Below are 19,198 nucleotides of genomic sequence, written 5' to 3'. Positions count from 1 at the left end.
CCACAGCCCTGGGCAGCTGTGCCAGGGCTGGGCAACCAAACAGCTGGCAGGGCAGTCTTGGGGGACCAGAAAAAGCAAGTTGTTCCCAGAGCCCCCATTCCAAGGATTTTTCTTCTCCTCAACCACTGAGAGTGGAAAATCCAGGGAGGGCTCTGGCTGGGCCCTGGCCCTCCAGGCAGGACAAGGTTTTGTGCAGAGCAGCTGTGGCTGCCCCTGGATCCCTGGCAGTGTCCCAGGCCAGGCTGGACAGGGCTGGAGCAGCTGGGACAGTGGGAGGTGTCCCTGCCCATGGCAGAACTGGATGGGCTTTAAGGTCCTTCCCACCCAAACCATCCCATGGTTCTATTGCTGCTTCACACCCAAACCCAAACTTTGGGCAGTCCAACCACCCCCAAGGTGGTGGGAGTGTGTGAGACTGAGAGCCTGTGCCACAGGGTGGGAATCCTGGGAAGCAGGAAAGGATTAAAGGGCTTTTCTGTGCCGTGGCACCTTCCTGTGCCCTTGGCCATGTCCATGTGGCAGCTCTGGATCCCGAGGGCTGTTCCTCGTGGGAAGCTTCTTTGCTGGTTGGTGTCAGATGATTGCAACAGATTTGAAGGATTTCCTCCATAATCCAGCCACTCCTGAGAGCAGGAATGATGCCAAACTGGAGTTCTGTGCCCATGGTTTGCACATTCCATCCCAGGACGGGAGGGGAAGCCTTGCCCACCCTGCTCCCCACAAGGGGACAGCCACACCCTGCCCTGTCCCTGCCCTGCTGCCACCCTGGGGTGCTGGCACAGGAGCTGCTCAGCTGGGAAAGAGCCAGGAGATCCCAAATCCCTGCCTGGCTGCAGGGAGCCATCCAGCAGATAGATACAGAGGTGCCTCCAGGCAGAACTGTGTCCAGGGGGGCATAATCCAGGTATTGCTGGGAATTTGAGGCTTCAGTGGATGCTCTTCTTGTGCATTTAGTGATGGAGGGAGAGCTCTACCTCAGGGGCAGAGCCAGAGCAGTGTACCCCTCACCCTGCCACATGCTTCTCACACCATTCCTGGAGAAGCCACGGGCAGGGATGGAGTCTCCCTGAGGAGATGGATCCCCCTCCTCAGCCCCCTCAGCACAGCCAGGACTCAGCACCAGCTCCAGACTCTTTAATGTCCCCCCTTGGCTCACAGCTCAGCACCAAGGATGCTGTTCCCCCCCAGCAACCTCCCCTGGGCCTCGTGTGCCCCCCAGGCCACACATTCTGGGCCCCTCCCCAGGGCTGGCTGCACCCAAACAGCATTTCCAGCTTGTAGCAGCCTCTGCAAGGGGAATCCATGGGGGAACCCAACAGTCAGGGAAAATGGGGCTGGGAACCCCCAACCCTGCCTGGAGTGTCCCTGCCCTGCCCAGTGAGCAGGCAGGAGCCATCCAGGGGCACAGGGACAGCTCAGGGACACGGGGACATCCAGGGACACAGGGACAGTTCCAGGGGCACAGGGACAGCTCAGGGACACAGGGACATCCAGGGACACAGGAACAGCTCCAGGGGCACAGGGACAGCTCAGGGACACAGGGACACAGGGACACAGGGACACAGGGACAGTTCCATGGGCACAGAGACAGCTCAGGGACACAGGGACATCCAGGGACACAGGGACAGCTCCAGGGGCACAGGGACAGTTCCAGGGGCACAGGGACAGTTCCATGGGCACAGGGACAGGGCACAGGGACACAGGGACACAGGGACACAGGGACACAGGGACACAGGGACACAGAGACACAGGGACAGCCCCAGGGACACAGGGACAGCCCCAGGGGCACAGGGACAGCTCAGGGACACAGGGACAGCTCAGGGACACAGGGACAGCCCCAGGGACACAGGGACAGGGCACAGGGACAGCTCAGGGGCACGGACACAGCCCCTGGTCTGACGGAGGGATGCACAGTCACAATGAGGGTTTTATGGGGCACCTTGCTCTGTTTTGGGGGGCACCTTGCTCTGTTTTGGGGGGCACCTTGCTCTGTTTTGGCGTGCTGCCTGGTCCCCATCCTGCCCTGCTCTGCTCCCCTCAGGGCACCGTCCTGCCGGGGCGGTGGCAGGGCTGCAGGACACTGCTCAGGGGACAAGGGACACCGCCCTGGTGTCCCCGGGGGACTCGCTCCCTCTGCCTATTGGCTGCTCCCCTGGCCCTGGGGGCTGCCCCTGTCCTTCCCCGGCCCCAGCAGAGGCTGCTCCGTGTCCTGGTCCCCGTGGTCACCCGTGGACATCCCGGCCAGGGCCTCAGCCATGGCCTGGCGGACGCTCTCGGTCAGTTCAGGCACATCCTCTGGGCTCAGGCCCCGCGTTTCCACCCTGGGGAGGACTTGGATGGTGCAGGTCCCTGGGAGAGGAGGGAAAAGCCAGGGATGTGTTAGAGGATCCCACCAGGAATCAGGTATTCCCTGAGCATCTCCCACCCAGCTGCATCCCCACCCCTCAGTGTCCCACAGACTCCTCCCAGGTGCCTCATCTCCAGCCCCAGCCCTGCCCTCTGCCATGGGAATCCCTGCCCATCCCCTACCGGAGGTGAATCTCTTCTCCTTGGAGCTGAAGAAGTCCCAGTATGGAGAGATCACAATGGGGACAATGGGAACCTGCAGGACACAGAGGGTCAGGGGGGTCCCCCAGACAGAGCCCTCCCCAGGCAGGACTCCTGCTCCTGCCTGTCCCTCCATGATGCTGCCCAGCACCATGTCCAACCCTGGGGACAAAACCCCTCATCCCTGGGGACCAAACCCCTCCATCCTCGGGGACCCAACCTCCCCAATCCCTGGGGACCAAACCCCACCATCCCTGGGGGACCAAATCCCCTCAATCCTTGGGGACCCAACCCCCCCCTTCCCTGGGAACCAAACCTCCCCTATCCCTAGGGGCCAAACCCCCCAACCCAGGGGATCAAAGCCCCCCATCCTCAGGGACCCAACCCCCCCATCCCCAGGGACCAAAACCCCCCATCCCTGGAAAACAAACTCCTGCAGTCCCTGGGCACCAAACCCCCCCAATCCCTGGGGACCAAACCCCCCCATCTTGGGGACCCAATCTCCCCAATCCCTGGGGACCAAACCCCACCATCCCTGGAGACCAAATCCCCTCAATCCTTGGGGATCAAACACTTTCATCCCTGGGGACCCAACCCCCTCCATCCCCAGGGACCAAACCCCCCATCCCTGGGAACCAAACCTCCCCTGTCCCTAGGGACTGAACCCCCCCATCCCCGGGGATCCAACCCCCTCATCCCTGGGGTCCAAACCCCCCATGCCAGGGTTCACACCCACCCTGCTCCTATCCAGGGTGAGCCAAAGGGGAGAGAATAATTCTGGAAAAGGCCTCCAAGACCACGGAGTCCAACCTCTGGCCACAAGGGTGCCGTACCTGGGCCTGCACGGCCAGGTGGAAAGCGCCGCGCTTGAAGGGCAGCATGGACTTGCCCGGGTTCCTGGTGCCTTCCGGGAACACCCACACGCGGAGCTGCAGGACAAGGGACAGGGGTGAGCCCGGAGCTGAGCCAGCCCAGCCCTGCCCACCCGCACAGCAGGGCTGTTGGAGAAGATGAAACTGAGGAATCTTGCAAATATGAATGCTCAGATTCTGGGAATTGTTGGGAAAGGTAAAACAGGAAAGCCCTTGTTACTGAATTACCATAAACACAATAGGATGGCCCACTGAAGCTAATCCACTCTTGTCAAACAATGCTCCGGGCCAGAGAGCCACTCCAAAGGTCACAAAAGACTTATCAGGGTCCAAAATTAAATCTTAGAGTTTAGAATGTCACACGCTATGCTAATATAAGGATTCATATAGGCTGCATGCAAATGCTATAGAATTTGTATTTTGTACTAGATTGGTTCTTAGGGATCAGAATATTCATGATGGAAGTGGATTTACTGTGTTACAAATGGGAAATCGCTCTCTTTCTCTTCTTCCTCTTCTTCCTCTCTTTACTCTTTTCTTCTTTCCTTCTCCCACTTCTCCTCTCCTCTTCCATTACCCCAATACCCTTTTATCCCATTACTCTCTCTTCCTCCCCTTGCTCCCCTTAACTCTAATACCTCTTTCTCTTCTTCTCCTCTTTTTCTTCCCCTCTTTACCTTCTTTACTCTCTCTCTACCCTCCCCCTTCTCTCTTTCTCTCCCCCCTTTTATCTCTTTAACCTGCATGTGGCTGTGCCGGGCAGCTCCTTGCAGACTCTCCTATAATAAACTGCAGCTGGAGCTTTCAGCATTTACAGAGCGCTAGAGCCTTGTTGCACCGTGCACCCTGACCCACAGAATCCCGGGTGTCCCGCACAGGGTGCCCCGCTCACGTTGTCCCGCCGCAGGGCGCGGGCGGCGCGGGCGATGACCTGGATGGCCGCGTCCCGGCGGTGCCGGTCGATGAAGATGGTGCCGCTGAGCCAGCACGCCCAGCCCACCGTGCCCAGGTACAGCAGCTCCCGCTTGGCGATGGGCACGCAGCGCTCGGGAATCACCTCCACCATTCCTGGGGCACAGACAAGGTCTGCTCACCCTCCCAGCCCCGTGGGACTGGCAGCAGAGAAACCACCTGCCTTGATACCGAACCCCCAGCTGGGACAGAGTTATCAGGAATAAATTTCGCAGCTCAGCCAGCCTTGAGAGGTGATAACTGCAGAGAGGAGCTCTCTGGAGTGGCCAAATGACATCAGTGCACAAATTAATTAATCATTTATACCCTAACATATGACCAGGCTTTTTTTTTAGTTTTGATTTAAAGGACTTTAAGCTGTCCCCAATCCCAGGACCACCCTGTGGCATCACCTCCTGTTGTCCCTCCTCTCCCTGCAGCACAGCCCTGTCCCAAAAGCTCTCCTGGTCCATTCCCACCACACATCCCTGCCCTAATCCCAGCGCTGACTCCCCAAAGCGATCCTGGTGCCCCTGGAGCCCCCAGAGGTGCCGAGGATCCCCCGCCCCGCCCTGCCCCGCACGCACCCATGAGGTCGAGGGAAGCCTGGTGGTTGCAGACGATCACGAAGGGTCCCTGCAGCTGCAGCTGCTCGGAGCCCCTCACCCGCATCCTGATGCCGTAGAAGCGCTTGAGGGGCAGGAGAGCAGCGCGCAGGAGCCTGCAGGAGATGAGATAAGGGGCGAGATAAGGGGCGAGATAAGGGGCGAGATAAGGGACACGGGCGGGGCTGCACCGGCCTGGGCTGGGCTGCTCTGCTGGACCCGGGCTCAGGGGTGCTTGGATTTCTCACACACTTGCAGCCTGTGAGGCTCAGAACTCACTTGGTTCTCACCTGAGCCGGGCCTGGCTCCTGGCTCAGAGCAGAGGGAGCTGCTGGGGAGGGAAAGTGGCCAGCGCGGGGCGGTGGGAGTGAAAAAAACAGGATTTTGATGGCCAGGGATGATGGGAAAGGAAAAGAGAAATTGGGGGACAGCGATGGGGATGGGGATGGGGATGGGGGATGGGTGGGGATGGGGATGGGGATGGGGATGGGGATGGGGATGGGGATGGGGATGGGGACGGGGATGGGGACAGGGAGGGGGATGGGGACGGGGACGGGATGGGGATGGGGATGGGGAGGGGGATGGGGAGGGGGAGGGGGAGGGGGATGGGATCTTCACATCCCAACCAGGACAAACTGTCTCTGCCCAGGTGAGCCTACTCAGGCTGGAAATGTGGATGGAAATCCAGATCCCAGACTCCCAAAGCCAGAGGCGGATCCCGGCCGAGAGGAGCCGAGCTGGGGATGGGTGAGCACAGGGGATGGATGGCAGAGGGACAGGGATGTGGGTGACCCCAGGCACTGCCCCTGCACAGCTTTGTGCTGCAGGGGGAGGGGAAAACCAGCCCGGATAGAATCCTTAGGGGAATCACAAATTGCTCCACCGGACCTGCAGTGTCGGGAAGGGATGGATCTGAGCGGAAAAGTGGAGTCACATCCCGAGAGGGCTGCACAGCAAGGGGAATATCAGGATGGCAGCGACGGGAGACGCTCAGTATGAGAATAATGAGAGGAATGGAGGGAGAAGGGAGCACCAGGGATTCCAGCAGCCATGGAGATAAAATCCTGGGACACGTCAGTGTTGGAATGGGGCACAGAGGGTCTGTGCCAGGGTCCCCACATCTGTCACTGTCACCAGCGGCGGGGAAGGGCCCAGCACCAGGCAGGGCTGAGAAGGGAGAAGGAGGCACAGGGTCTGTGGCATCGCCCCCATCCCTCGGGAGCCGCAGGCTCGGAGATCCCTGAGGATCCGAGGAGAAGCAGTGCCCCAAAGCCAGGACTAATGACAGGGCAGCGCTCCGAGCCGCAGGCTCTGGATCCGGAGCAGAGGGAGCTGGCGTGCTGCGCGGGCACGGAGCTGTCGGTGGGACAGATAAGGCAGCGCCGATAAGGCGGCGAGTCAGCGCCTCCCTTCGCGGGAATCCCGCAAGATCGGCCTGGGAGCAGCCCTGGATGCGGCGGGAGCCGGAATTCCAGCCGGGAAGGGGCCGGGAGAGCCGGCAGCAGCGCTGGGATGGGAGCCGAACCTGGCTGGGAACCGAACCTGCCTGGGAGCCGAACCCGGCTGGGAACCGAACCTGCCTGGGAACCGAACCTGGCTGGGAGCCGAACCTGCCTGGGAGCCGAACCTGGCTGGGAACCGAACCTGCCTGGGAGCCGAACCCGGCTGGGAACCGAACCTGCCTGGGAGCCGAACCTGGCTGGGAACCGAACCTGCCTGGGAACCGAACCTGGCTGGGAACCGAACCTGCCTGGGAGCCGAACCTGGCTGGGAACCGAACCTGCCTGGGAACCGAACCTGGCTGGGAACCGAACCCGGCTGGGAACCGAACCCGGCTGGGAACCGAACCTGGCTGGGAACCGATCCTGGGCTGGGAACCGAACCTGGCTGGGACACCGAATCTGGGCTGGGAACCGAACCTGGCTGGGACACCGAATCTGGGCTGGGAACCGAACCTGGCTGGGACACCGAATCTGGGCTGGGACACCGAACTCTGATCGGGAACACCGAACCCGGCTGGGACACCGAACTCTGATCGGGAACACCGAACCGCTGACTGATAACACCAAACCTCTGACTGGGAACTCCGAACCTGACTGATAATACCGAACCTCCAACTGGTAACACCAAACCTGACTGGGAACACTGAACCTCTGATTGATAACACCGAACCTGATTGATAACATCAAACCTGATTGATAACACCGAACCTGACCGGGAACACGGAACCCCTGACCACGCTCCCAGCACGGGCCGGGTTCCATCCGCACAAATCCTCAGTAAATTTCTCAAGCTGGGGTATTTCCCCTGAGACATAATTACATCCCTTCTGGTGTGCTCATCCTGCCCAGGAATCCAGCAACGGGATTGCAACACCCTGAGAGCACCCAGACCTTCCTCCGGTGTTGCACAGCGATGTTATCTCATGATGTTATCTCCCTGCTTCCGCCCTCGGGAGCGCGAGTCGGGACACGGCTCTGATCAGGACATGGCTGTGATCAGGACGCAGATGTGATCAGGGCATGGCTGTGATGGGGATGGGACTGTGATCAGGGCATGGCTCTGATCAGGACATGGATGTGACGGGGATAGGGCTGTGCCCCTGACAGTTGATGGCACCAAGACATCCCAAAACCATAAAAATTTGGAATAGTTTGGGTTAGAAGGGACTGTAAACCCACCCAGTATCACCCCCAGCCATGGGCAGGAACACCTCCTGCTACCCCAGGTCACTCCAAGGCCCATCCAACCTGGCCTGGGACACTTCCAGGGATGGGGCAGCCATGGAATAATCTGTGCCAGGGGCTCTCCACCCTCAATCCCTCTGCCAAAGTGCTGTTCCTGGGTCTCCCACAGGCAAAACCAGAGCCAGGGACACAGCACTAGGGGAGTATTTGCCCTTGCCCTGATGGTACCTCCAAGCCCCCCTGTCACCCACCCAAGTGATGACCCCAGCATTGCTATGACCAGGAATGATCCCTTTTATGTTGTTTCATCCCTCAGGGACGACAAATCCCAACTCCAGCACGGCCTGATGCTCCCTGGGCACAGCCAGCACATCTCACACCACGAGATGCACTTCACTGTCCCACGGATGTGACCAAAGCCCCCACCGTGGCCCCAGGGCTCCATCCAGGACAGAACAGAGCCTATGGCCACAAACCACAGGATTTCCTCCACCCAAGCCAAGCCCCAGCCAGCCCTCCCCATGCCCAGCCCACACTCACTTCATGTTCTCCACGGAGCGGCCCCGGAGGGCGGCCAGGGGGGACAGCAGGGTGGCCAAGGCCACGATCCAGCAGTTGAAAAAGGCCACCTTGCAGAGGTACTGGAAGGGGGGGCTGCACCTGTAGAGCAGCAGCGCTGCCAGGGGCAGGAGCAGCAGCCCGGGGAGCAGCAGCCCGTCCATGGCTGCCCCGGCTCAGCCCGCCAGGACAGCCGGCAGTGGCCGCGCTGCAGGAGCGTGCCAGGTAATCCGATCCGCGTGGGAGGCTGGGGCTGGCCCAGGGCAAGGCTCAGAGTGCATCCCATCCCTGGGGATGGAGTGGCGCGGGACACCCACCCAAGGGTGGAGAGTGGCCATGAGTCACACGGGGACCCTGAGTCACACGAGATGTCACCTCTGGCAGGGCCCTCCTGGGCTATTAAAAGCCATTGCAGTGACTCCAGATTGATAAGGGCAGATCTGCTGCTCACAACAGTGTCCCTGTCCTGGGAATCTCTCCTGGCCCTGGGAAAGGGAGTCTCAGCTGGTGGGGACAGCAGGAGCTGCTCCTGGTCCGTGGCCATCACCCCAGCCAGGCTGGTCACAGTCACCCGAGGCACCCAAACCTCGCCCTGCAGAGCATCAGATTATTGGAAGACATCTCCCACCTGGGATGAGAGCAGCAATGTGGCACCAGTGCTCCCCACCCCTGCTCAGTTTGGGCAGCAGGAGTCCCTCTGCCCTTCCCCTCCCAGGGCTCAGCATCTGTCCCAGGGTCCCCAGAGTGCCTGGGGGCTGAGATCTGCCACCCCCCGCTGCCAGCCCAGGCTGCAGGAGCTGCCAGCCCTTGGCCCAGTTGGCAGCCAGGGGCTGTGTTGCAGGAGGTGTTTTCATGAGTGCAATTAGCACAGGCTGTAATTAACATCTCCTCCTGCTCTGGTGCCTTGCACCGGGCACACAGGATCCAGGCCAGTCCCCTGGAAAATCCTGGAACGAAGTCCTCGTCACAGCAGGGACACCGGGCCAGTGTCAGCCCCCAGCAGCCCAGATCAGGAGCCACAGAATTCCAGGATGGTTTGGGTGGGAAGGACATGAAAGCCCATCCAGTGCCACCCCCTGCCATGGGCAGGGTCACCCCTCTGGTGGCTCCAGCCCAGCCTGGGACACCTGCAGGGATGGGGAAAGGAGGGACATCCCTGCGCTGCTGCCCAGCGCCATCGCGTCACACCTGGAGCAGCGAGATCCCCTCCTGCCTCCCCATAACAACCCCAGCAGGGTCTCTGGGGGTCTCCCAGCCCCCCCAGGCCACTCCTGGGGAGGTGCCACATCTGCTGGGACCATCCCAGCCCTCCTGCCCCTCACCTGGCAGGAGCTGCCCCCAGCCCAGCATCCCTGCACCACTGTCCCTGCTGTGCCCAGGGCTGCTCTGCTCCTCCACCCACGCCTTCCCCTGTCCCCTGGAGGTGACAGAGATGTCCCCTGGAGGTGACAGAGATGTCCCCAGGCTCTGGCCATGCTGGAGGGTGCCCCAGTTTGACCAGTAACCCGGTGTTGCGTCCACCAGGGGTGTTGCAATGCCCATTGCTCCACCCTCCCATTCCTCTCATTATTCTCATATTAAAGCAAAGATTGGGTCACATCTGGAGCCCACCCTTCCTGTCCAGCCCACTCCAGGTGACTCCTCACCTCCTCCTTCCCGTTCTGCGTCCATGTGGGAACCTTTGGGCACCAGCCTGGTCTCCCACCAAACCCAGCTCTGCTTTTGGATGCCTCCTTCAGTCCCTCCCGGCTGGAGGAGCTGGACCTTCCTACTGGAATCCAACCTGATCCTCCTGCTCCACATTTGGGAGCTTTTCCAGGAGCCATGCTGGGGAGGATCTGCCCATTCCAGAGCACAGGGAAGGTAAATCCTGCCTTCCACTGGGCAGAGGAGAGGCAGGGCAGTCCAGGGAGGGGGTTTAAGGTGCCCCTCTGCATGCTCCAGGGAAAAGCCTGGAACATCCCCAGGGCACAGCAGGCACCCCTCCGTGGGGCTGGGGAGGTGGCACGGGCAGGGCACAGCTCCCAGCACACAGAAGCCTTCACTCCCCACTTCCTCCTGCTTCCTGGGGAGCAGAGGGGCCGCTGAATCCTGGGAAACTCCTGGTTCCATGGTTCCATGATTTCCCTCTTTCAGGCTGCTCTCCCAGCCACGTCCCCACCGAGATCCGGCTCTGCCTGTGCTCAGCCAGGACATCCCACTCTGGAGCTTCCAGCAGCAGCCCCAGCACCCCCTGGGCCCCCCAGCACCCCCTGAGCCCCCCAGCACCCCCTGATCCCCACAGCTCCGACAGACCCCCCAGCACCCCCACAGCTCTGACAGACCCCCCCTGACCCCCACAGCTGTGACAGACCCCCCTGACCCCCTGAACCCCCCTCAGCTCTGACAGACCCCCCAGCACCCCCTGACCCCCCACAGCTCTGACAGACCCCCCTGAACCCCCCTCAGCTCTGACAGACCCCCCCGACCCCCACAGCTGTGACAGACCCCCCCCAGCACCCCCTGAGCCCCCCAGCACCCCCTGATCCCCACAGCTCTGACAGATCCCCCAGCACCCCCGACCCCCCCACAGCTCTGACAGACCCCCCCTGACCCCCACAGCTCTGACAGACCCCCCAGCACCCCCTGAACCCCCCTCAGCTCTGACAGACCCCCCTGACCCCTACAGCTGTGACAGACCCCCCCCAGCACCCCCTGACCCCCACAGCTCTGACAGAGCCCCCCCCATCAGCCCCCCCAGGCTCTGATAACCCCCCCATCGCCCCCCGAGCACCCCAGCCCCCCCAGGCACTGACAGACCCCCCTCCCCCACCCCCGAGAGAGCCCCTCAGGCACGGAGCCACCAGCCCGTGTAATTACAGACGCTTAATTAGAGCGAGCAGGGCGCTCTCTGAACAAAGACAATTAATTACAGGCGATGCTGCACGGAGAGCTGGAGGCGCTAATGAAGGCTGGGACCACCTGGGCTGGGGACATCCCCCTGTCCCCACCGGGGGACACAGCACAGCCTGTGCCACCCCAGCTGGGCTCGGGGTGTCACTGGGACTGGTGACAGGGCTGTGACACCTCTGCTCTGGGGGGCCACAGGGGGAAACCACCCCAAAAGGAGCGTGGGAATCGTGGAGCATCCATGCGGGATCCTCGGGGGCAGAGCTCAGAGCCCCCGCTCCTCCGCGCTGTAGAACTCTGCGGGGACAAGGGGGTGACAAGGGGGTGACAAGGGGGTGACAGGGACCGAGCCCCGGACGGACGCAGGGAGCTCGAGGGACAGCTGTCCCCGTGGGGCCGTGGGGACAGGGTCCCCCGGGGGTCCTTACCCGCGGCCGGGGGCACCCCGGGTCCCACGGTGCCGGTGGCGCTGGGGGGCGGCGGGGGGGGCACAGCTCTGCGGAGGGGAGGGACAGGTCAGGGGGTCGGAGCTGGCCCTGGGGGCGCGGCTGCGGCTGGAGGGGCTGGCACGGGGTGGGTGGCACAGGGGGGTGGCACACGGAGGGTGGCACAGGGGGGTGGCACAGGGGGGTGGCACACTGAGGGTGGCACACCGAGGTGGCACATGGGGGCTGGCACACTGAGCTGGCACACGGGGGCTGGCACACGGGGGGTGGCACACGGGGGGTGGCACACGGGGGGTGGCACAGGGGGGTGGCACACGGGGGGTGGCACACGGGGGGTGGCACAGGGGGGTGGCACAGGGGGGTGGCACACGAGGGGTGGCACACGGGGGGTGGCACACGGGGGTGGCACACCGAGGTGGCACACGGGGGGTGGCACACGAGGGGCTGGCACACGGGGGTGGCACACCGAGGTGGCACATGGGGGGTGGCACACGAGGGGTGGCACACGAGGGGCTGGCACACCGAGGTGGCACATGAGGGGTGGCACACAGAGCTGGCACACAGAGCTGGCACACGGGGGTGGCACACCGAGCTGGCACATGGGGGGTGGCACATGGGGGGTGGCACACGAGGGGTGGCACACGAGGGGCTGGCACACGGGGGTGGCACACCGAGGTGGCACTTGAGGGGTGGCACACAGAGCTGGCACACAGAGCTGGCTCCGAGCCCCACCCCGACGCTCACCGCTCGTCCCCGGGCGAGGAGCGCAGGAGCCGCACCGGGACCGGGCGGGGCGCGGGCCAGGGCACGTAGTGATGGTGGAAAACCACGGGCTCCGCTTCTTCCTCTTCCTCCTCTTCCTCCTCTCCCTCCTGGCCCTGCGGGCGGGGCAGGGCTGGGCCGGGCTCCGGGCATCGCTCCGGGGCAGCAGCCCCGCAGGGGGACCAGAGCCCTCTGACCTGCCCGGCCGGGGGTGCCAGCTGGCAGCGAGCTCAGCACTGCCACAGCCCGGCCCCAAAGGCAGCATTGTTCCCCACCAGGAGATGAAATGTTTCATATGGTTTTGGCTCGAGGTGGGTTTTTAAATGGCAGCCCCTGCAGAGCCTTTCCTGCCTGGGCTGTGCTTCCAGAGGGTCTTGGCTCTGCCCAGCTGGGCTCAAGCTCTGCCCAAGGGCCTGGGCTGGCAGAGCTGGGGCTCAAACCACCACAGAGAGCAGCAGAACCCCAAAGGGCTGCTCTGAGCGGGGCTGGGACCGCCCAGGGCTGCACCCAGAGGTTCCCAAAGCTGGATGTGGGGGTCCTGCTCTCCTCAGCAGCCCTGGGAAGGTCCCTCTGCCCCTCTCTGGCCCCTCTGCCCACCCAGCCCCCCTGAGCCTCACCTGGGCAGGGGCTGGGGCTGGGGCTGGCCCCACACCGAGGGGCATCAGAGCTGCCATGGCCAGGCCGTGCATCAGCAGCTGGTGCATTTGGGAGGTTTGAATCAGCATCAGCTCCATCAAATCTGCCAGAGAATCGGAGATTCTGCGTCAGGGAGCAGATGGAGGGCAGAGGAGCACAGCCTGGGGTGAGTGCCTGGGGTGGGGCGGCCCCAAGGCTCCTCCCTGTTCCCAAGCAGTGGGAGCAAAGCCAGACTTCCCCCAGCCCCGTTTGGAAGCCCTGTGTGGTGTTTGAAAATTATTTTGCTTGGCTAAAACTTGAAAATTGCCATATTTGAGCCTTTTCTTCCTTGTAAATGTGACTGAGCATGTGGGCTGGCTCACAAGGGGTGATTACTGGGGCTGGAGACTTTCCACCCGTTCTGGGGAGAATTTGCCCAGCCCTGGAAGTGCTCAGAGGCTTGGGCAGCCCCTGCCCTGGCACCAGCTGGCAGAGGCAGCGTCCTTGGGGTGGCCCAGCACAGCAGGGTCAGCTCTGCTCTGTGCTCAGGGGCTCAGGAGCTGGGGCTGCACCTGGGGGTGACCCCAGGGTCCCCATCCCCCTCCTGGGAGCTGGATCCAGGTGAGCAGCAGGGTGGGGGTGCTCAGTGCCTCCTCAGCCCCTGCCTGGCTCCACACAAGGAGCTGGGCCCAGGGCAGTGCTCCTGCTCCCCTGGCTGCAGGGCCACACTGGGGGTGGCTGCTGAGGCCAATCCAAACAGAGGAAGCCCCAAATCTGCCTCTGCATCCCCAAAAAACATTCCCATTTTCTGCAGGTGTGAAATTCCCATAGAAAATTCCCATAAACCTGCTGGACTCCCCTCAGATCCTGCTGGCTTCATCCACCCAGAGACTGCCCTGGATCCCTGGGAGTGTCCCAGGCCAGGCTGGACAGGGTTTGGAGGAGTCTGGGACAGTGGGAGGTGTCCCTGCCATGGCAGGGGTGGCACTGGGTGAGCTTTAATGTCCCTTCCAGTCCAAACCATTCTGGGATACTCTGGCTCCACGACCTGGAGTAAAAATGGGTTTGGACTACCCCATTCCCCATGTGCCAGGTCCCCAAAGCTCCAGAGGTGCCAGGCTGGGCTCCCAGGACACCAGAGCTGGCTGTCCCTCCAGTCAGGGGCATCCCAGCACATCCTGGGGCTCTGCAAGCAGGATCCAGGAGCAGGGAGCACCCAGGAATTGAACAGGGTGGGACAGAGTGGGAGTTCTGAATGGATCCCACCGATCCCACGGGGCCCAGGCTGGGTCTCTTTTCTTTCCCCACTGATTTTCAGCATCCTTTTTGCTCTCCAGGTTTTTAAGGACAGCTCCACCTTCTCCCTCCCAACAGCACAAGTGACATTGCCCGTGGCATGTCCCCAGTGGTCTCAGCCCCCTGTCCCTGCTGTCCCCAGTGACCACAGCCCCCTGTCCCTCCTGTCCCAGTGGTCACAGCCCCCTGTCCCTCCTGTCCCCAGTGACCACAGCCCCCTGTCCCTGCTGTCCCAGTGGTCACAGCCCCTTGTCCCTCCTGTCCCCGGTGGTCACAGCCCCCTGTCCCTGCTGTCCCAGTGGTCACAGCCCCCTGTCCCTCCTGTCCCCGGTGGTCACAGCCCCCTGTCCCTGCTGTCCCAGTGGTCCCAGCCCCCTGTCCCTCCTGTCCCAGTGGTCACAGCCCCTGTCCCTCCTGTCCCCGGTGGTCACAGCCCCCTGTCCCTGCTGTCCCAGTGGTCCCAGCCCCCTGTCCCTGCTGTCCCGGTGACAGTGCCCCCCTGTCCCTGCTGTCCCGGTGACAGTGGCCCCCTGGCCCTGCTGCCTGCCCCCCAGCCCGGATTGCTGCAGCCTGGGGACACAAGGTTGGGTCCAGCCCCTCTGGACAGTGGCACAGCCCGGGTTCCAATCCCACCCAATCCCACCTCGCAGTTCCAAGGAGCCCATGGCGTCCTGGCTTTCCCTGGGGATGCCTGCAGGAAATGGGGTTTTGGAGAACGAAAACTGGTGAATTAAAAAAAAAAACCAAAAAACAAAACAGCCCCAAACTGTTCCCCGGGAGCCCCATGGAGACCCTCAAAAATCGCACCCCGGGGGTCCGAACATCCATCCGAGGCCGGGATGGACACTCGTGGGTGCGGCTCAGCCCCGCTGCCTCTCACCCTGGAAAAGGCTGGGAAGGAGCGGGATCAAGCCGGGCCCAGCGCTGCCCGCACGCACCTCCCCGCACGGGCGGTGTCCCGGGAGCGGCCCCGGGCCCCGGGAGCTGCTGCACGATCAGCACCGGCGGCCGGGACACCGCGGCGGCTCCGGGCGGCGATCCCGCGGCGAGGAGCTGCGGGGCACGGAAAGGGATCGGGCATTAACGGGTTAATGCGGCTCCTGGCAGCGGGGCAGCGGGGGACAGAGGAGACAGGAGGGGATAGAGGGGACAGGAGGGGATAGAGGGGATAGAGGGGACAAGAGGGGACAGAGAGGACAAGAGGGGACAGGAGGGGACAGGAGGGGACAGAGGGGACAGAGGGAACAGGAGGGGATAGAGGGGACAGGAGGGGATAGAGAGGGGACAGAGGGGACAGGAAGGGATAGAGGGGACAGAGGGGACAAGAGGGGACAGAGGGGACAGAGGGGACAGGAGGGGACAGAGGGGACAGGAAGGGACGGAGAGGACAGGAGGGGATAGAGGGGACAGGAGGGGATAGAGGGGACGGGGGCAACAGAGGGGACAGAGGGGACAGGAGGGGACAGGAGGGACAGAAGGGACAGGAGGGGACAGGAAGGACAGAGGGGATAGAGAGGACAGGAGGGGACAGGAGGGACTGAGGGGACGCGGGGGGGACAGAGAGGACAGGAGGGGATAGAGGGGACAGGAGGGGACAGAGGGGACAGGAGGGGATAGAGGGGACAGAGGGGACAGGAGGGGATAGAGGGGACAGGGGGGACAGAGGGGACAGGGCTGGTGGCAGGCGGGAGGGGGACAGTGATGGTGGCAGGAGAGAGGGGACACGGCTGGTGGCAGGCGGGAGGGGGACAGGGCTGGTGGCAGGAGGAGCCGGTGGCCCGGGGGCAGCAGGACGGGAGCCCTGCAGAAGGGAATGGACGCTCTCCCCTGGCGTTTCCAGGGACATCGCGCTCCCATCCCGGTGACTTCCAGCCCTGCAGAGTGCCCAGCTCGGGGGACACGTCCCTGTGCAGGGGTTGCCCTTCGGGGTCCGCAGAACCCCCGCTGCCCACCCAAACCCCGACCCCAACCTCTGTCCTCCCGCCCCACCCCATCTCCACCCTGACCCCAAAAGCGGAGGCAGAGCTCCGGGCTCACCCTGCGTGGGACAAGGACGGTCCCTGCTGGGGGGTCCCCGAGCCCGCGGGGGTCCCCGGCCGCCGCCCCCTCCATGGCTGCGAGGGGAGCCGGGATCGTCTCCGGGGCTCCGGCAAACAAACCCTGCCCGGAGGGAGGCCCGGCCGCGCCAGGAATGTCCCCGGGCTGGTTTTCCCGGCAGGAAATCCCCGGGAAAGCTCCTGGGGGACCGGGCTGGGGTGCTCGTGTGTCCCCACGGCGCTGGGCCGTGTCCCCGACCCTGTGTGTCGTGGTGAGGGGGATGAAAGGAGCTGTTCGTGGGATCTGAGCCTCATTTGGGAATGGGAGAGACGGAGGATTAATGAAATCTGCCCAAAATTGGGGGTGGGACCCCCAAAGTCCTCCTTCAAATTTGGGTGGCAACCCCAAACTTCAATTCTCAACTAGAATTGGGTTTGGGAACCACAGAAATCTCCTCAAAATCTCCCCAGAACTGGGGATGGGACACCCAAACTCTCCCCAGAATTAGGGATGGAACCCCCAGAAATTCCTGTAAAATTTGGGATGGGATCCTTAAACATCTCCTCTAATACTGGAGGATGGGACTCCTAGAAAGCCCCAAAAGCCTCCCCAAGATTGGGGATAGGACCCCTAAAATCTCCCCATTGTTGGGGATGGGACCACCAGAGATCCCCCCAAAATATGGGTTGGGACCCTCAGAAGTCTCTCCAAAACTGGGGATGGTCCCCAGGGTATCACTGAGCCCCAGTGCCACCCGAGGGCTTGTCCCCAGGATGTCACAGCCTCGGTGTCACCCCAGGGTTTGTCCCCAGGATGTCACAGCCTCGGTGCCACCTGGGGTCCCCGGGGTGTCCATGTCACCGTGCCGGGTCCCAGGGGCTGTGTCCCAACCCCTGCATTCCCGTAGAAACCTGGGAAGGAGCAGGGAGTGCTGGCAGCAGAGCCTGGCTCCAGACTGCTGCTGGAACCTCCCCAAAATTTGGGATGAGACCCTCAGAAACCGCCCACCCCCAAATTTGAGATAGGAACCAGAGAACCCTCCTCAAAATCTCCACAAAATTGGAACGGGAACCAAAGGTCTTCCCTAAAATTTGGGTAGTAGACCCCCCAAAAGTCTTCCCAAAATTTGGAGTAGGAACGACAGACATTCCCCCCCTCCCAAAATCACCCCAATGTTTGGGATGGGAGCCCCAGAGAGCCCTGCCACGGGTCCTGCCCAGGATATTCCCAAGGGGATTTGTGCCCAGCAGAGAGCTCATCCCAGGAAATCCTGGGAATGGGGAGTCTGCACGAAACGTTGAATTCCAGCAAAATCCACTCAGCGCCCCCAGAGACCCCAAGGCCAGCCCGGCTCAGGCACTTCCCCCCATCCCCCATCCCAAGCCGCTCCTCGGGGAGATTTCCATGGATGTCACATCCCGGATCTGCCGTGCCCGCTGCAGAGCTGGGAGCTTTTCCCAGGGTTTTATCCCGCAGCCAGCTCTTCTCAGGAACAGATCTCTCCCAGAACTCTCGTTCTGCCCCAGAAAGGCACAGGACACCCCCCCAGATCCTCCCCCCGGGCTCCGAGCCTGGCTGCCCCAGCCCTTGGCTCCAGTCCGGGCTATTTTCTGCTTGATTGGATTTTTCTCTGTGTTCCTAATTTTCCCGACCCCCTCTGGATTGCTTTTCTGCCTTTTGTTATAATTCTAAATTCCCATTATTTGCCCATTTAATTACTGTGCTGCTTCCTGCCTGTTTTGGCAGAGCCCGGCTGGGCTGATCCCGATCTTATCTTCCCTTAGGAGGGATTCAAGCACCGGGTGAGGGTGAGGAGACTCAGGGAGCCTCGTGCCGGGGTGGGACATGAAGGGTGACAGGGACCTGCTCAGAATGTCCTCAACCCCCCATGGCAGCCTGAGCCCCTCTGGGGATCATTACTGAGAGAGGAGAAGGAGAAGAGAAGGAGAAGGAGAAGGAGAAGGAGAAGGAGAAGGAGAAGGAGAAGGAGAAGGAGAAGGAGAAGGAGAAGGAGAAGGAGAAGGAGAAGGAGAAGGAGAAGGAGAAGGAGAAGGGAAGGAGAAGGAGAAGGAGAAGGAGAAGGAGAAGGAGAAGGAGAAGGAGAAGGAGAAGGAGAAGGAGAAGGAGAAGGAGAAGGAGAAAGAAGGAGAAGGAGAAAAGGGAATTTGGGAAGTTTTCTTGAGCCAAAGCAAGCACAAGTGTGTTGTGCAGCAGGGCAGAGATCAGGCTGGGCTCAGCTCTGGGCTGTGCCTGGCTCCAGCTTGTCCTCTGTCCTTTTTCAGTTCCCCCAGAACATCCCATCAGCCCAACTCCTAAACCTCTTCAAAGCTCAGGGTCAGAGAATTAGGGCTGGGCAGAGCAGGGAGGGGACAGTCCCAGGGCAGGAGCACTCCTGGCCCCTTGGAGGAGCAGGAGGATGAGCAGGAGGATCCCTGGCCAGAGGGGCCAGAGGGCAGGGCAGGAGCTGGCCAGGACAGCAGAGCCTGGGGACAGGGAAGTGCCAGTGTTGAGGCAGGTGGGGTGGGACAAAGGCAGCTGTGGCTGTGCTGCCCCAGGACACTGCCAGGGTCACCTTCCCTCAGTAGGAATGATGTCCCAGCTGGAGGTGCCACCTCTGCTGACCCCCCTCATCTGACTCCCCCACACTGGGAGAGGGGACAGCCCTGGACTGGTTTGTGTTCCCACCTTGGTGGGGACACACAAAACATCCACTGGGAAAACCCAGGACGGGTCCAAGAAAACCAGGAGAGATCAGAGGATCCTCCAGCTCGGAGGGGATGGATCCCACCAGAGGAATCAGTGGCTGTTCCCTGGAAGAGCCACCCAGTGCCAAGGACACCCTGAGGATGGCCAGCAGAGGATTTGCTCCCTTTGGAAGCTCTGGAGCCCCTCTCTTACAGCAACTCTGAGATTTCTTCTGGAAACCCTCAAAA

The 19,198-nt window shown here is 62.2% G+C and overlaps 2 protein-coding genes across 3 annotated transcripts; both read right to left on the bottom strand.

Annotated features, from left to right (window-relative positions):
• Positions 1-2,129: 2,129 nt before the first annotated feature.
• On the bottom strand, positions 2,130-10,142 carry AGPAT1 (1-acylglycerol-3-phosphate O-acyltransferase 1). The gene is made up of 6 exons (XM_056512315.1): positions 8,203-10,142; positions 4,958-5,091; positions 4,312-4,487; positions 3,381-3,476; positions 2,530-2,602; positions 2,130-2,349 (listed from the first exon to the last, which is right to left on the bottom strand). Exons 1-6 carry the CDS (start codon positions 8,382-8,384, stop codon positions 2,138-2,140), a joined length of 873 nt encoding a protein of 290 aa, XP_056368290.1. The 5' UTR covers positions 8,385-10,142; the 3' UTR covers positions 2,130-2,137.
• A 925-nt stretch (positions 10,143-11,067) lies between these two features.
• PRR29 (proline rich 29) lies at positions 11,068-16,422 on the bottom strand. 2 transcript variants are annotated; one of them, XM_056512127.1, is made up of 6 exons: positions 16,266-16,422; positions 15,167-15,281; positions 12,935-13,056; positions 12,300-12,433; positions 11,538-11,605; positions 11,068-11,406 (listed from the first exon to the last, which is right to left on the bottom strand). In XM_056512127.1, exons 1-6 carry the CDS (start codon positions 16,338-16,340, stop codon positions 11,375-11,377), a joined length of 546 nt encoding a protein of 181 aa, XP_056368102.1. In that variant the 5' UTR covers positions 16,341-16,422; the 3' UTR covers positions 11,068-11,374. The 2 variants fall into 2 exon arrangements, with proteins under 2 accessions (XP_056368102.1, XP_056368103.1); XM_056512128.1 differs by having other exon boundaries at positions 11,303-11,406; positions 12,300-12,424.
• Positions 16,423-19,198: the final 2,776 nt, after the last annotated feature.

Source organism: Oenanthe melanoleuca, chromosome 27, assembly GCF_029582105.1.
Source record: "Oenanthe melanoleuca isolate GR-GAL-2019-014 chromosome 27, OMel1.0, whole genome shotgun sequence".
Lineage (NCBI taxonomy): Eukaryota > Metazoa > Chordata > Aves > Passeriformes > Muscicapidae > Oenanthe > Oenanthe melanoleuca.
Note: the sequence above shows the minus strand (reverse complement) of the source record. Positions and strands in the feature narration are given on the sequence as shown.